This window comes from Oryzias latipes, chromosome 12, assembly GCF_002234675.1.
Source record: "Oryzias latipes chromosome 12, ASM223467v1".
Classification (NCBI taxonomy): domain Eukaryota; kingdom Metazoa; phylum Chordata; class Actinopteri; order Beloniformes; family Adrianichthyidae; genus Oryzias; species Oryzias latipes.
Window position 1 is genome coordinate 14617359 of NC_019870.2, and position 16099 is coordinate 14633457.

Sequence of the window (16099 nt, forward strand, 5' to 3'; positions counted from 1 at the left end):
CGAGAGATGTCTATCCAAACGTAGAGTTTTGAGCCACGTTGGATGAGAAAAAAAAATGACATTTATAGATCTACCGGTAGTCGTCTACAAGTGGATGCAGGCCACTGGCCCATTGTATTAATTACATGTGTCACTGCTAGCATTATTTTTCAAACAGCATTTTTTTTGTCTGCTTCAGATTCACAAAGATTTCAATACATACATTTTCAGAAAGGCAATTTCTTTTAGCTTAATTTTCCTTACATATGTCCTCCATCATGACAAAAAACACAAAAAAAAATCTTCATTGGAGTGGATTTCTAGAGAAAAATTGCATGTTTGCAGCTTTGCAAGGCTACAAACATGCACAAAATTAACATATTCAAAGATGAATAAATATATTTTTTCTAACATGAACATTTGTTTTATAAGCCAAGCTTTTGTTTTGACCAATACATGCCTTGTAGAAAAACATTTTTAACTTGAGCCAACCTTTATTCAAAGTAGAAGCTCTCTCTTTTGTGGAGTTGTCCTTTAGACAACCTGGAGAACTCAAAATGTCCATCATGTCTTACAAAGCAAACATTTGGTAGCCATACAAAGTAAATAGATATTTGATTTCTTCCCATAATGTTAGACACATTGTGCAATGTGTTTAGCTATTCTTTTGAAAAATTGGACTCCAAATAATGCTGTTTGAAAATAAGTTTAGTTAATTTATGATGGAGAAACGATCGACACACTGTCTCGCAACTGGTAATATAATACATTATTTGTAATTTGAACTTTAAAAGAAGCCATGTTTTTTCAGCATGTCTTAGTTACAGAAACAATGTTTTTTTTCATCATACATATTTTTGTAAAAATATAAGACTCCAACATTTAAGCCTATTTGAAACAGTATTTGTAACACTTAAAGTATACTACTTATGCACGATTGCATGCCAGACCTCAAACATGGGAAGCATGCTGTCCGCCCCTGGTTTTTTGACTTGCAAAGCATCTTCTGAATTCTCAAGTTTAGTATTTAGCTGTTGCCCCCAGGGTTTTTTTAGCAGCCGTGTGAACGGAACTGATCTACTTTAGAAGTGCAGTCGCTCGATACGTTTCCATGTGCTGTTTAGTCAAGCCGTACCTGCAGCTCGATGAGACTGTTTTATTGGACAGCTGTCCTTGTCCTAGTTTACAAACACAGGGGAATCAATTTATTGAGTGAAGAATTCTGACTCTGCAGTCACACAAAGTGATATGCATTCCTCCAAGCAACCATTGAGATTTTTGACTTAGATGTATGGTCTGTGAAAACCGTGGTGAAAGTTCTGTGCAAGTCAGATGTATTTGAGTCATTCTCTGCTATTTCTGCCCCATGTTTGCGAGCAATGGAGCATGTGAGGGTTTGAATCCAGCTTGATAATCACATGCAGGGTTCATTTGGTCACAAGAAAGAGCATGTAGCTAAATTTCATCACATCCAGCATGGAGCTGAAGTCTTGATTTACCTGGGCCAACAACGGAATAAAACATGTTTTTGTGAAGTCGCATACACACTATGACTGTGAACATCCTCAGGTGTGCAGAACTTTCAGCCATTGACATAAATAAAACATGAGTTTTCGTGACTTCTTCATCAGATATTCATGACCTATATGAAACTAAACACAGCTACTTATTGTGTTTATGCTTAGTTCTGTTGTGAGGCTGAATGTCTTAACACAGACAAACGGACTTTTGGAAACGGATTGAAGGAAGTTGAGTTTTTGCAAAAAAAGATCACTAAAATGCTTAAAACAAGCTTGTACTCTTGCTGGTGTCAAGTTAAGTGTTGCAAGTCTAAATCTCTACACACACATGTTAGTACACCTACAAAAACTAATCTTTCACAACAGGTTAGTTTGCCAACGGTATTTGAGGGGACACATTTCTACTTTTTGTAAAAATTGGCTTGTTTCTATACTGCCTTTATGCCTGACTTTGTTCCCAATTACATAAAAAAAAGTTTTTCAATGATTTTCCATCGAAGGTGATGCTGAATTAAGTGGAGTCCTGGATTAAATGTTAAAATTGCAAATTAGCGGCATAGACATCAAGGGTTAATGCATCCGAATTTAAATCAAGCCACGCAGATACTGAATTAACATCAGCTGACAATGTGAATGTGATACAAGCACACTCTTAATGTACTGTTCCATTCATTTTTGTGGCAGTTTATATACACACAATATTAAAGAACCCTTGGTGACATCAGTGTGACAGAAAAACATCAGAAATGTGTGCTGTGGTCCATTTGGTTGGTGGTGGATCGCACATCATTTTCATTTTAGGGAAAAATGAGTTGAAAAAGACAAAAGTGTTGGAGACAGTTTGAACTGCCATCATTACATATCTTCAAGGCTAAGCTCATAGAAAAACAGTACTCCCTAAAGTATTGTTTCTCTTAATCACAGTTTTATTATTTTAATCCTTTAATGTTTTATGCCTCTGTATTTTAAGTTTAATGTATTGTTTAAATGTTTTAAAAGTTTTATTGTCTCAATGTTTTAAGGTATTTGTAACCAACTATGGCGGCCTCTTGGTCAGGACTGCCTTGCAAAAGAGGTCAGTAATAATATTAATAATTATCTAAACGTATATTTATCTGCACATGCTTTTTCATGCGCCCACTGTAACACTAAGTGTATACAATTTCTCAGGAAGTGCAATCAGTGTTATCACTTTTCATAAAATTACGCCTCAATAGTGCACTCACACTAAGTCTATTCTTTGTCAAACAAAGGTTATAGGTGAAAAACTGCTAACAGTGACTATTCCCAGCACAAAGCCAGGCATCCTTGCCTCCTCTCTGACTCTTCGCTTGTTTTGTTGCAGACCGAAAACGCAGTCTAATCACTCAGAGTGCACGCTTCTCCTCTGATCAATGCAAACGTTTATTCACGTCATGTCGACTGTCAGTCAAGCTGAACATGTCCTATAAGCTTATTATTCCTTCATGTACACAAACTGCGCAATTTTCTGAGGAGCTCGCCATGCAAGCTGGGTTAGTTACTGGTTTTAGTACTCTTAATATAACTAATGGAGTGCAACTCAATATTTAATCTGTGTAATGTGGAGATGGGAACATATATCTTGTCACCGAGAATGAAATCACTCAATCTAATTAGTAAATTAGGTTTGGAGGCTGAGTCCAATTAGACATTAATGCAATCCTTAATTCATGATATCAAAGTGAGCCACTAAGAGGCCACTTCATGGACTAAATCTGAGGCGGCTGCAGATTTCAATTGCCTTTGTTTCTGAGATTAATACTCAAATTTGCATAGACGATTGACTCAAGCCTGTTTAAAAATGTCTGTTTGCTCTGGCTGAGGCCCAATTGCTCACATCAATCATCTAAAATGGTTTGTTTAAAGTCACATGCAGAGAATATTCTAGTAAATGCCATCAATAAGTAATCCATGGTGTTCTGGCCTCTTTGGAAGCCTGGATATCTCTGACTGTTTGTTCAGTGAAAACTCAGGGAGAACCATAGGTAGTGGTTATCTGACTCCTGTCTGGAGTCTCAGGTAGAGGACAGATTTCACTTTGAGAAATGCAGGGTGTCTCCTGTAGCCGTACCCTATCTCTGACACAAACACCGCACTTGTGCCCCAAAGTTTAGCAATCCCAGGGTTCACTGGAGCAAGTTTGCTTTTAGGGCTGTGTTTTCCTTTTTTGCGTGAGATGTAAAATGTCACGTCGTGCAACTGTAAAATGTCAACATACAACACAATAAGTCAAAGGCAAGAAGACATTTTGGAAGAATTTGGCATCTGTTTAAAAAACTCAGCAAAGCCGTCGGTACTGATGGAATGTCCTTAACGCGAATGCCAAACAGGCAAGAATCTGTGATTTAAGAGTAGAGGAAAACTAAAATGTCAGTTTGTGTTTCCCTTAAAAAGGAGTGGATGTGTCAGCTGCCCACAGCTTGAACGGCCTCAGTTTTTAGTGCGTATCTTGATGTCAAGATGACAGATCAAGTAGGCATTGACTATTTCATTTTACAGTCTGCTTGTGACGTGTAACAAGTCAGAAAATCAAGAAACTGTGGCAGAAAATAATGCTGCAGACACGGAAAGCCTCTAAATGCTTCTTTGCATTCAACACATTTACAAACAACCACATCAATGCACCGAATTCTATTTCAGTCAGACAACTCTTGCAGTAAGAAATATTTATTTGACATTTTTCCACATTCTTTAAGTTGGCATTCACGTATTTTCGTTTGGCATAAGGCTCCGTTCAATTCCATAAAACTTCCATAAAATTCCATAAAATTTCCATAAAACTTTCGGGTAACAAAACCCCCCTTTACGGAGCCCACAGGTGGAAGCCGGGGAGGAGGGTGGGGCGAAGAATGAGCGCTGAAGGTAAGAAAGAATGAACAACTGCGCACCTGGCTTAAATAGGACGCTGAGCAGGTGAGTTAATTAACTGAACCGCCCTGGGGTATTTACCTGAAAACACTGCTTCGAGTATCTGCCCGAAATACGATAAATCGTCATTTCAGTCAGACAACTCTTGCAGTAAGAAATATTTATTTGACATTTTTCCACATTCTTTAAGTTGGCATTCACATATTTTCGTTTGGCATAAGGCTCCGTTCAATTCCATAAAACTTCCATAAAATTCCATAAAATTTCCATAAAACTTTCGGGTAACAAAACCCCCAACACTAAAATCATCCAGAAGAAGAGAAAATGTGAATGTATAATCAGTGTGTAATAAAATGGGGTGTGTTTTCGGCAGCATTCCATTTTCATTTCATTTCCCAGTATGACTGCTATGTGTGACCCGGCACCATTGACCGTTTGGGCCGCCCCCGTTCGAGTACAGCGCCACGAAGGGAACATGCTATCTAGTGGATCTGCTATGTGTGACCCGGCACCATTGACCGTTTGGGCCGCCCCCGTTCGAGTACAGCGCCACGAAGGGAACATGCTATCTAGTGGATCTGCTATGTGTGACCCGGCACCATTGACCGTTTGGGCCGCCCCCGTTCGAGTACAGCGCCACGAAGGGAACATGCTAACTAGTGGATCTACTATGTGTTACCCGGCACCATTGACCGTTGGGCCGCCCCCGTTCGAGTACAGCGCCACGAAGGGAACATGCTATCTAGTGGATTTGCTATGTGTGACCCGGCACCATTGACCGTTGGGCCGCCCCCGTTCGAGTACAGCGCCACGAAGGGGACATGCTATCTAGTGGATCTGCTATGTGTGACCCGGCACCATTGACCGTTGGGCCGCCCCGTTCGAGTACAGCGCCACGAAGGGGACATGCTATCTAGTGGATCTGCTATGTGTGACCCGGCACCATTGACCGTAGGGTCGCTCCCGTTCGTGGAAACCACTAGAGGAACATACTATCTGAAAGAGAGAGGGAAAGAAATAAAAGGGGAGCCAACATAAAATTACTTATACGTGATCTTAGAACGTAAGCTCACTTCCGCAAAACGCTGTGCAGAACTATAATTTAAACCGCCAAACAACCCGTATGATACATTAACTTAACATCCAATCCAAAGCTTCCGATGGCGTATGACATGCTTAACAGCCATTATTGGAACTTCTATTAAACCAAGAACAAGTTTGATGGCCATAAACTCTTCCATTTTGGCAACTATATATACACGCGCTTAAGTAACATCCATTATTTCGAAGCTCCCAACGACAGTACCACGAACGAGCTTAATAGCCATAATTTTCTCCATTTGGCATACCAATTATAAGCGCTCAAGGAACATCCATATAATGAGGTTCCATCCCAATATTAAGAACGAGTTCAACGCCCATAATTACTATGCTTCTTTGGCATACTACAAACAAATGAGCTTAAGAACCAGATTCGAGCTCCTCGCAGACTATGATACAACTTAGAGCAACCTAAATTTTGAGGCTTCCACCTGGCTATAATTTTCTTTTAACATCTATAATCGAAGAATTTACATTCATTCTGCGGTTGACATTGATTAATTAATTCAGTCAGAAGTGTCATTGGAATGCAGAGGAGGTCCAACGCCCCGTCACTTTCAGTCTAGCAATAGGTACGTCGAGCAGTCATCGTTGCAGCACCAGATCAAGGAATGCATGGGTGACATCATTTCCTGGAAACGGAGAAGCTGATCGGGGCGTAGGTGTTCGCAGGCTCAGGATGCGATGCATAGATAAAAACAAAGCAGTATTAGTCTTGACAAGAATATATAAATAACCCAGAAACTGATCAGTTTCAAAACGATTGAGATAAATTAAATAACAGTGCTTTTAAAAAAACAAATCTGAGAAAGTGAAATTTAGTAGATAGTAAAGGTAAAGACCCATTGTGGATTTATCGCACCCTAGAAACCACCATAATTACAAATTCCAACAGTGAAATGATAGTGAAATATATGACCTGCACGAAATCTTAACACCAATTTTTTATATATTCCAATGATGAGAAAAGTAACATTTGACAGTTTCAGAGGGACGCACCTTCAGGAGGCCATCGAGGAGTAGTAGATGGGAAGAGTAGCCAAGGAGATTTGTAGATGAGGAAGGTCAACATCCCACGTGGCAAAGGATTACAGCTCGGCTGGATTTGATGCCTTGTATTTGATATAAGTGGTTCTCAAATTTTTTTAATTAGCCAAGGGCGACTGGATACTGCAAAAGAGAACTTGAGAGCCATGAGGGATCATAGGTTTTGATAGTATTTTTTGCTAGACTGAACCTTAAGCATTTAGAGGCGGAGTATAACAAGCCTCTAAATGGGGATGCATCTAGCAGAGTGTCATCTGCTTAAAAAAAAAACAGATAGAAGACTGACTTGTGGACACAAGATTTAACTCTTGAACTAAGCTTGAGAGCGCAAGTGATATATATTTCCTACGGTCAGGGTAGAAGTTGCTCAAGGTGTTATTTAAACATTAACCAAGTCAACCGATGACACAATACTATCATTTAATATTGAAACAGCCTTAATATAATCTCCAAGGATGAAATAACCGGACGACCCCTTAAGAACCATCAGAGCCGTAGATTCTGGCGGCCGGACAAACACAAACCACTCTTCTTAAATCCTTTTCCCCCAAACCAGAAGGCGCAGACTCAGGAGAACAAGTGGAGGGAGCCTGAAGACACAACAGGTATCACAAAACCACTCCAGGCATAGAGAGGGAAAGATCAAACAAAACACGAAAATCCAGCACAGGAACACGTGGCCCAGGATCGAACAACCCAGAACAAGAACACAAGATGAACGGATGACCATAGGACCAAAGCTACAGCAAATGTCAGGTGGCCCAATCATTGACGAATCATATCCAACCAAAATTTGAATAAACGACATGCTGCACAAAAGCTAGAGATGACATAATGGGGAGAGACAAGCATCAATGAACCACCCAAATCTATAGAAGAAAAAGAAATCCGGACGGGTGGAGGACCGTACATTATAGATAACGTGGAAACCCAATTTTGAAAATAAAGTTTTTTCACAGAGATTCAAAAGACCAGGGATACAGAGGAAAGTTGGCCATCAAGAAATCATCGATAACATGCAAAATGAAGGGCACCCATCGCCTACAAATATCCAGTACAGGGCGATAAAGTCGATTTTATGAGGACTGCCACGACAACGGAAAGGTAAACCGGCAAACACCTCGAGCGCCAACTGAAGGCCAAGAGACGCCACTGAGAGGCATAGAGGCAGAACAGTGAGACCATCAGTGACAGTCATCCTCAGCCTTATATCGCGTTCGGAGGAAAATCGTGGAGACAGCATGGGGAGCTGAAGAAAATGTATACTAATCCTGAAGGCGCATGGGGAACCAGGCCACTGATGCCCAGAAGATTAACTGCGAGGCGCTAACAGGTCCAGATCAAGTCACGTCAACCTGAACACTTCCTAGGGGCCACCCTCAGTGGCGGCTTTGAAAACGATGCCCCGGAAGAATCCATCACACAGCCCCCACAAACCTCCAACCAAACTAGAGAGAGAATAACAAATTAACTGTCCAGCCGAGAAAACAAGGCCGCGACGAGACCGACACACTCACTAATGCGGCCGACGCAAGTCCCTGAGGACAGGGCAGGACCCACTGGGGTACACAGAGCGGGGAAAAACAGGCGAAGCAGAACCAGATGCAGAATGTGCGGGGGCAATGAACGAGGATCGCTGAGTGAATAAAATGAGCCATAGACGCTGCATAAGAGAGACCAATCATAGGGAAAAATGTCCACAGAGCAGAGACGGGTCCAAGAGACACTGATTCACATTCTAACTAACCAGCAGCTACAACAACGAAGAAAACAAACAGAAGAAACGCCATAATAATAAAGCCAGCATCAAATTAAAGATAAGATTTACACACAGCTCCCAAAGAACAAAACAGCAACAGAAAACAAAATGCTAAAAGCCACGATAAATTCAGCCAGCATGAGAAACCTGGCCAAACGAGGACTGCCAGCCTTCACAACCACAGAAAGGACCCCACAACCCCTAAAAAAAAACAACCGGACGACACAGAACTACGCAGCAGAAAAGGAATCAGAAGCGCATCATGAAGGACCCGGAGTCAAAACCACAATTCCCAGGGTCCTTAGGGGCGTGACGTCACCGAAGTAAACAGGAAGTGAGACGCAGCCATAGAAAACTACACGGGAAAAGTACCGCATGACGCTCACCGTGGATAATTGGGGTGACCACGGCAGACGAGAAGACCCGGACTACTCCTGATCGGGGGGCACGGACATCCAGAACATCGCGGAAAGCACACCCCTTGCAGATGCACGCGACTGCGGCGAAACGAACGCGCTGTGCGCCGTCAGCCGCCCGCGGATCGGAGGAGAAATTAAGGAGAGCAGACGCGGCGAAACGAAAACCCCACATCAGAAAGATGGGGATCATCCATCCGAAGGACGGGGGAACACAGCAAGACGCCGAAAGAGACGGAGACCCGCGGCCTCGGAGACCGGCGAAGAATGAGCGCTGAAGGTAAGAAAGAATGAACAACTGCGCACCTGGCTTAAATAGGACGCTGAGCAGGTGAGTTAATTAACTGAACCGCCCTGGGGTATTTACCTGAAAACACTGCTTCGAGTATCTGCCCGAAATACGATAAATCGTCATTTCACTGTGAGAGCAAAACTCTTCAACTTTCATCCTGTCTGCCCTTCTCTTTTAAGTTTTTTTTTTCTGTTAGAAGAAAAACTTTGTAGTAAAACTCTGGCAAAAATCAGCGCCTGTGATATTTATGGAGTTCGACAAGGAAATCAGATTCAAGGGGGCTGGAAATTGCGGAGAAACATTTCATCATCCTGACTCATCATCTGACAGCATCTGCGAGTACACATGGATGTGCATGCATAATCTATTTTCCTGCAGGAGTGGGGAAAAAGTGCACTTTAGAAACAGCAGTCCATTTTGCAGCACTGCAAACACCTTTGGCTTTTATACAAACTGGACAGGAATGATGCAGGAGGGCTTCAAAAATGCAGAACCATGTTAAATGGAAAAGTGTTGAAGTTTCTAAAATGTGTTGAAGCTCTGTTGTAAATTTATAATATTTTATTGAAATACGCATTTACATGTGGCTTTATTTATCACTTTTGTAGGTTTTGAACATTTCATTACATACTAAGCAACATGCTTAAAATTTAAAAAACTGAAATCCGATCTGCTTCAATTTTTATGATTAGGTGAGCCACAGGTTTGGAACAGCATAACATATTATTTCACTGTTTATTCTTTGGGAATTTAATAAAATGCTAAATACACCAATAATTCACTTGCTTATTAAATCATCTGACGCCACAAGCTGCAGAATAGATTGCGGATTTGAGTCCATGGTCGAGTCAAAACAAAGACTTTAGATAGAGAACTAACATAAAAGACATTTTTTTTTATCTTAGTGGGTCTTTAAGGCTTTAACAATGGTTTCAAAATTTTTAGAATGCAAAAGTGACTGCAGCTCATTGCACCCTCAGGTTTGTGGTCCACCTCTCCTCTAAAAGATGTTTCAGTGTTCATTTGTTTGTACACTACAAACTTACAAATATTTCCATTAGTTTAGGATCATTAAAAACTGTCAACCAAGATTTCCTACTCTTGCAGCTGCAAAACAAGCCCAAATCATGACCCCTTCACAACTGTGCATAAAAGATGAAATAGGATTTTTGTTTTGATCTTCTGTATAATCTGAACTGTACATAAAAGTCTGACATTTTCCCTCATATCTGAAAAAACAAAAAAACAAAAATAAAACAATTACTGTCTTAGACAAGTTCATCTTTGGAACTCCATCTCTGATCTTCTCAGGGAGAGGACTCTTTTGCCAAACAATCCTTCAAGCGTATGTGTTTAGTGCTTTTCTAAATGTGCTGCAATAGGCATTAAATAACTTAACTGAGGCCTATAAACTCTGGGATGTGCCTCTTGTATTTTGCACAGTTTCATAGAGCAGAACAGTCTGATCTGAACTCTCTGTGACTTCTACAAAGATGGGGAACTGATGTGTTATCTTCTTTACAATAAGATAAAACACACTTGAGTGCTTTAAGCACCAACCTACTAAAAAATCTCCTGTATTTGTGCCAAAACATATACATACTTCTAATTGTAGTATTCAAATGCATTTGATTAGCACCACATGGCATTCACTGACTTCCTCCGTTCCTGTAGGGAAAATGCTCCAAAATTTGCATTGACACGACCTGTGATATGTCATTCGCTGGTGATAAAATTGCTGGAGTGACATTTGCACTGGAGTGAGATCTATGATAGATAAAACTGAAGCATGTGATTCAAAATGAAGCGTTAGAAATCCTTAGATTTGAGGCGTAAATGTCATCACTGTTCATTTGCTTCCTGATACTTGCACTTTTTCAACGGGGATAGATACATTTGAAGAAAACATTTGATCTTTCTTTTTGTCTATGAATCATTTTGGGATGTTTTTTCTAATATTAACAATATTTTGCTGTTTGAAATATCATTTTTGATGAATACTCTTGATTGTCCACTTTTGATAAAACAGCAAATATGCAAAATTCTAATAGGTTTGTTTTAATTTTTACAGCTTAAAGTTGTAAAAACCTTTACTTTTTGACTGTTTTTGTACGCTTGTACGCCCCTAACATATCTATGTTAATTTCACACAATGAAAAAAAACTATTTCCCAAAATATTTAAAACCACAATTTCCAACTTATATGTACTTACATGTCAGATGTTAAACTCTCATAAAGTCATTATTCACTGAACCGTTGGTGGTTTCAAAACTCCCCAGTTCGTTTGGCGGTGAGTTTTGACTGCTTTGACTGTTTAAAATGATGTAGAAATTACACTGACACCCCCAATGGTAGAATAGTCATTAAAATGTTTACGTGAAACAAACACAACAAGAATTATGGCACCTAACTCGGATTCCACTTGGTATGAATATTTAGAACTTTAAAGTTTATACGAGGTGCACCTGTTTTTTTAGACATTTTTTTCCACTGTCCAACCTTATCTTTCATTTATTTGTCAATTTATACATTCTGTTGTCTCTACAAGTTTGACCTTTGTTATAAAACATAGAAACATTTTAATTTTTGCAGTTTTTGGAGTTTAAAAAATGATTGAAAAAACTACTACTCAGAATTTAGTTGTTTTTTTTTTGACATTTTCAGGCTTGTTCTGGAATTATTTTGCAATATTATAGTGAAAACTTTCAACATAAAAAGAAGCAGGGGTTATACTAAAAAAAACTATCAAGCATTGGCTTAAATACAATTTTAAACAGAATTGATTGGACCAAATTCGGAACGCAGTACAATAAAACACATGGAATGCAAAAACTCAAATATTTTTGGCCTTCATAAACTTGTTTTGTGGTGAATTAGCTTCTTGACTGTTTGTCACAGTGGTTGCACCGACAAACAAGAACGAGGAGCAGAGAAAACATGAGGAAATCTCAGACATCACCTTTATGCCTGCATGTGTGTCATCTGCATGACAACTTTTACCTTAATTCCTCTATGCCTGAATGTGTATGTACCAGCACATGTCAGTTTGCAACAACTGAATGATGGCGGCCTAGCAACAACATGCATAAAAGCCCTCAGGCGAGGAAGGAAATGAACAGCTGTTGTGGTGGAAGTTGCGGTGTAAACATGAAGAGTGTTGGATTCAATAAGTTGAAAGGTGGCGAAAGGTGCTCCCAAAGGAGGGCCTGATAAATTGGGGAGCAGAGTTAACAGTTATTGTGTATATTTTACAGAAATGGAGCCCAGCAGTAGCAGGAGCATTGTCGGTTGTGATTAATTTATGCTTTTAGTTATTGTTTATGTGTGAGGAAAAAATGCAGTACAGTAATCAACTCTGACTGAGCCAGATGATTGCCTCAATAAAGTTTTCTAGGTCATCTTATGAAGAAGTTCATTAGTAAGGAGAAACGTGCTCAGGATGATGCTGTGATTGTGAGAGATGCATGGATCAAAGAGATTTCAACAGCCTCTCTGCTGGGTAAAGACGAAGCAGCAGACTAAACACTTAGAGAGGAGCTTGTTTAATGTCAAAGTGAACGTTTTTGCTTGCCTTTGATGGTGGAAACAACCTGGCGTTGAAGCTGTTTATAAAAACTACTTGAATCCATCTTTAAAGTCCAGTGTATTACCTTGGAAAATAAATTCACAAGACATGTGTCCCCCTTTCGTTCCCATATGAGATGCTGCTGGAGCCTATCCAGCCACTGAAGGGCAAGGAAGAACAGCTTGCCAGTCCATCACAGGACAACACAGAGAAAAGCAAACACTAGCATTCACTCCTAAGAGAATATATGAGTCACAAATTAACCTATGAAGCACATTTCTGGACTGTGGGAGGAAGCCAGGGTGCTCTGAGAAAACCGACATGAGGAAAAAATGTAAACTCCACATATAAATAATAAAGAGTGCATTTATTAAACAATGCTAGAACAGAAAATGTGAAAATACAAAACATAGAAGAATTGATTTTATTTATTTAAACTCCAAGTTTATCTTCCGCTTTTGAAAAAAAAGCAGAATAAATTGAAAGCTCTAGTTATGCAACTAATTATCGTTAGGTTGTCAACTCATTTAAACAAAACAAAAATAAAAGACTGAGTTATAATGAGATGTGAAAAGAGAGACACATTCTTTGTGGAAAGCTTCCCCTGAGATTTGCCGCTTCTAAATATAACAATAAAGTGCATAATGATCAATCAAATGATGTTGCTTTCGATTTAAAAGAGAGAAGGAAAATCTTGGATGTAGTGGGGAGTTGTTAATTTTTGGTTCACATACATTATTTGCCAATGGTGTAAACAAAAACTCAAAACCATTGAACTAAGTTTAGGTCAATTAATTCAGAAATTGCAACTTTTGCACATAAAAGATGCTCATGCGTTAAAATTCCATTCTCTAAATTTCTGAGACAAATTTTGAAGTTTTAAAATAAGGTGTGGGTCGCAGGGTGATGCAGAAGTTGCCTTCTTGTTTCACAGAGTGGTTCGAATCCCGCATCTTCTCCCCATGCATGGATTCTCCCTGGGCACTCTGGCTTCCTCCCACAGTCCAAAAACCACGTTTCATAGGTTCATTGGGGTCTCTGAATTCCCCTAGGAGTGAATTATTTAACATTTATTTTACCAGGAAGTCCCATTGAGAAAAACCAGACTGGTGACCTTTTTAATGGTACCCTGCCTTCCCCCATCAGTAGCTTGGTTGGCTCTAGCAGCCCCCCAACCCCAGAAAGAGACTCAGCATGTTCTGAAGAAGGAATAAGAAAAAATAAGGCATTCCTATAAGTTAATAGAAATTAAAGACATGTAAAGTATTTTAATCAGCATGTCTGGAAAGGTTATACCATTAGTGTTGCAGCCACTCAATAAAGCTACAAGTGCAGAAAGAGCTTTTTAGTAATGCAATAATGTTCAAAGTCAAGGCCAACAAAGTGTTGTGCTGTAAGATCTCAGGAGACACTGATGATTAGTGGGGAAGTGAGCCTTGTGAGGAGTAATTAAGTCATTTATAATGTGGCTTCTGTTGCAGTTGATCCACAATCATTAAACATGTTTAGTGCTTCATTATGATTTGGCTGATTGATAGCATTGTTGGAGAAATATCACTTATCTGTTGTTCGGTTTGTAAAGTATTTCAAATTAAATAAGTCACATAGATTTTGGACAAAACCTAAAAATAAAAACTTGTTTTTACAAAAGGTATCTTTCTTTATACATTTTTAAGCCAATAAAAACCCCAAAGAATGTTTATGTCAAAAGTTCCAGTTCTTCTGGTTCTCATCGATCTTTTGGAACAGGAAAAAGTGTGCAAACGTTACCTGTATTTCTCTTGCATGGTATATGATGATCAGCCCCAGGAGAATGATTGTAGAAAGGCTTATCAGGCATTTTAGAGCTAACGAATACAGGGATTCCTGCAAAACAGAACAAAACAATCAAAGTTTCAACACAGGAAATCATTTTTTTGCATGAAAAAATGATACTTTTATTTACAAAATGTAAAAAGTATTGATAATTGAATGTACAATCAAACTAATATGACGCTGACCAGCTTTTTATTAAGAAATAACAGGGGTTTCTCCTTCATGATTGATCATTTCATCCTCAAAGGTGCAGAAAGTCCCAAAATATTGCTGCTGAAGTGGCTTCCAGGCTTCTGGGTGAAGTTTTTCAATGTAAAAGACTTGCTCCGTCAGTCATGAAGAAGTGGAGGAGCCACTAAAAATGAGATGGAAAAGATTTGGACTCATATACGCACCTTTCCATACGCTCCCCATGAGAGCTCAGTCTCTATAACCATAACAACGATCCCAAACATCCCAAAGATTAAAGCATAGTCGCTGAGCCGCTTCCTCTTCTCAAACAAGGCCCTCCTGTGCCCCAGCTTTTCCCCAATGTTCTGGTTTTTCTTTTTCCCCGATTTGCCGCTGCTGTGGCCGCAGCCGCCCCCTCCGTCTCCCGATGCGTAAGGCATCAGGGTGGTGGAATTGTTCTCCGGCTTGGAGACTAGAGTGTCCGACGCATCCGCGGCTGATATGGGTTGCAAAGGCTGGGACTCGGAATCAAACTCGTGTATGTTTCTTCGGGACGAGCTCAAGTTGCTCAGCGGCCGCATTACGCCGCCGTTGTATCTGCAGCTGCCCATGGCTATTTCATTGTAGGAGTTACTGTCTTTGCTGCCCAGGCTGCCCCGCAACCGATCGCGGCAAAGCTGCTGCTGCTGCTGACGGTGAGGATGATGATGTCTGGATGAACTACCATGACTAGAAGGCGTGAACTCGCAGACGCTGTACTGGCAGCCTTGCCTCGAAGACGTCTCCGAAGGTGTCTTCAAAGTTCCCACAGTGGTCGGCGACGTCCCGCGGAAGATGAGGCTTTTTCTTGCATCGCAGGTGCAGTCATTGCAGGTGCAGCATTGCTGGTGCTGCTTGCCGAGCCGATCCCCCCGTCCGCAGTAGTGCTGGTACTTACAGTGGTGGAACTGCTGCTGCTGTGGAAACAAATCGTTCTGCAGCTGTAAGGGGGTTTCCATGTCAGTGCTGCTCTTTAAAGCAGCAGCGGCGGGCAGGTGCGGAGCCCCCGATGAAGGACGTCCTGGTCCTTACGGGAGGACAGAGCTGCTGCATGAATAGATCCATTTCGGCTCCAGCTGAATAAAAGGAGCTTCCGATTGGGCAGGGGGGGACCAAAACAACTGGATCGACGTCATAAAAAAAGGGTTGCAACAATGAGACGTGAAGCCCTCCCTCATATGATCCTGTTAATCCTCCTGAATACATCGATTACCCATAATTATTTATTATTTTATTTTGTTGTTAAAAGTGTTTTTTAATGATCACCTATGTTTTCAACCTTTTTTTATTTTGACTTCAACAAAGCCCTAACAATAAATTCACCACTTATTTCCCCCTCACGCATCCGACTGTCACCCTTGATCTACAGGGTTTCGATCCCATTCACTTCACCAGTTCCAGAGCGCGTCACCACGAAGGCCTGTGGCACCTCCACGGCCAAGGCTTTTGTCTGCACTAACAGATTGATGTGACGACGGGTGGCTGTGTTGTTAATGGAGTGGGAG

The 16099-nt window shown here is 40.6% G+C and overlaps 1 protein-coding gene across 2 annotated transcripts in view; it reads right to left on the reverse strand.

Annotated features, from left to right (window-relative positions):
• LOC101174204 (small conductance calcium-activated potassium channel protein 2) overlaps window positions 1-15676 on the reverse strand; it is a 36156-nt gene extending 20480 nt beyond the window's left edge. The window contains exons 1-2 of one of the 2 annotated variants that reach the window (XM_023960704.1): window positions 14780-15553; window positions 14340-14435 (exon numbers count right to left, since the gene is read on the reverse strand). In XM_023960704.1, the coding sequence (XP_023816472.1) occupies window positions 14340-14435; window positions 14780-15553 (870 nt within the window). Of the gene's footprint in view, window positions 1-14339; window positions 14436-14779 lie in introns of both variants that reach the window. The other variant, XM_023960705.1, reaches the window with a different exon arrangement.
• Between the last annotated feature and the right edge of the window lie 423 nt (window positions 15677-16099).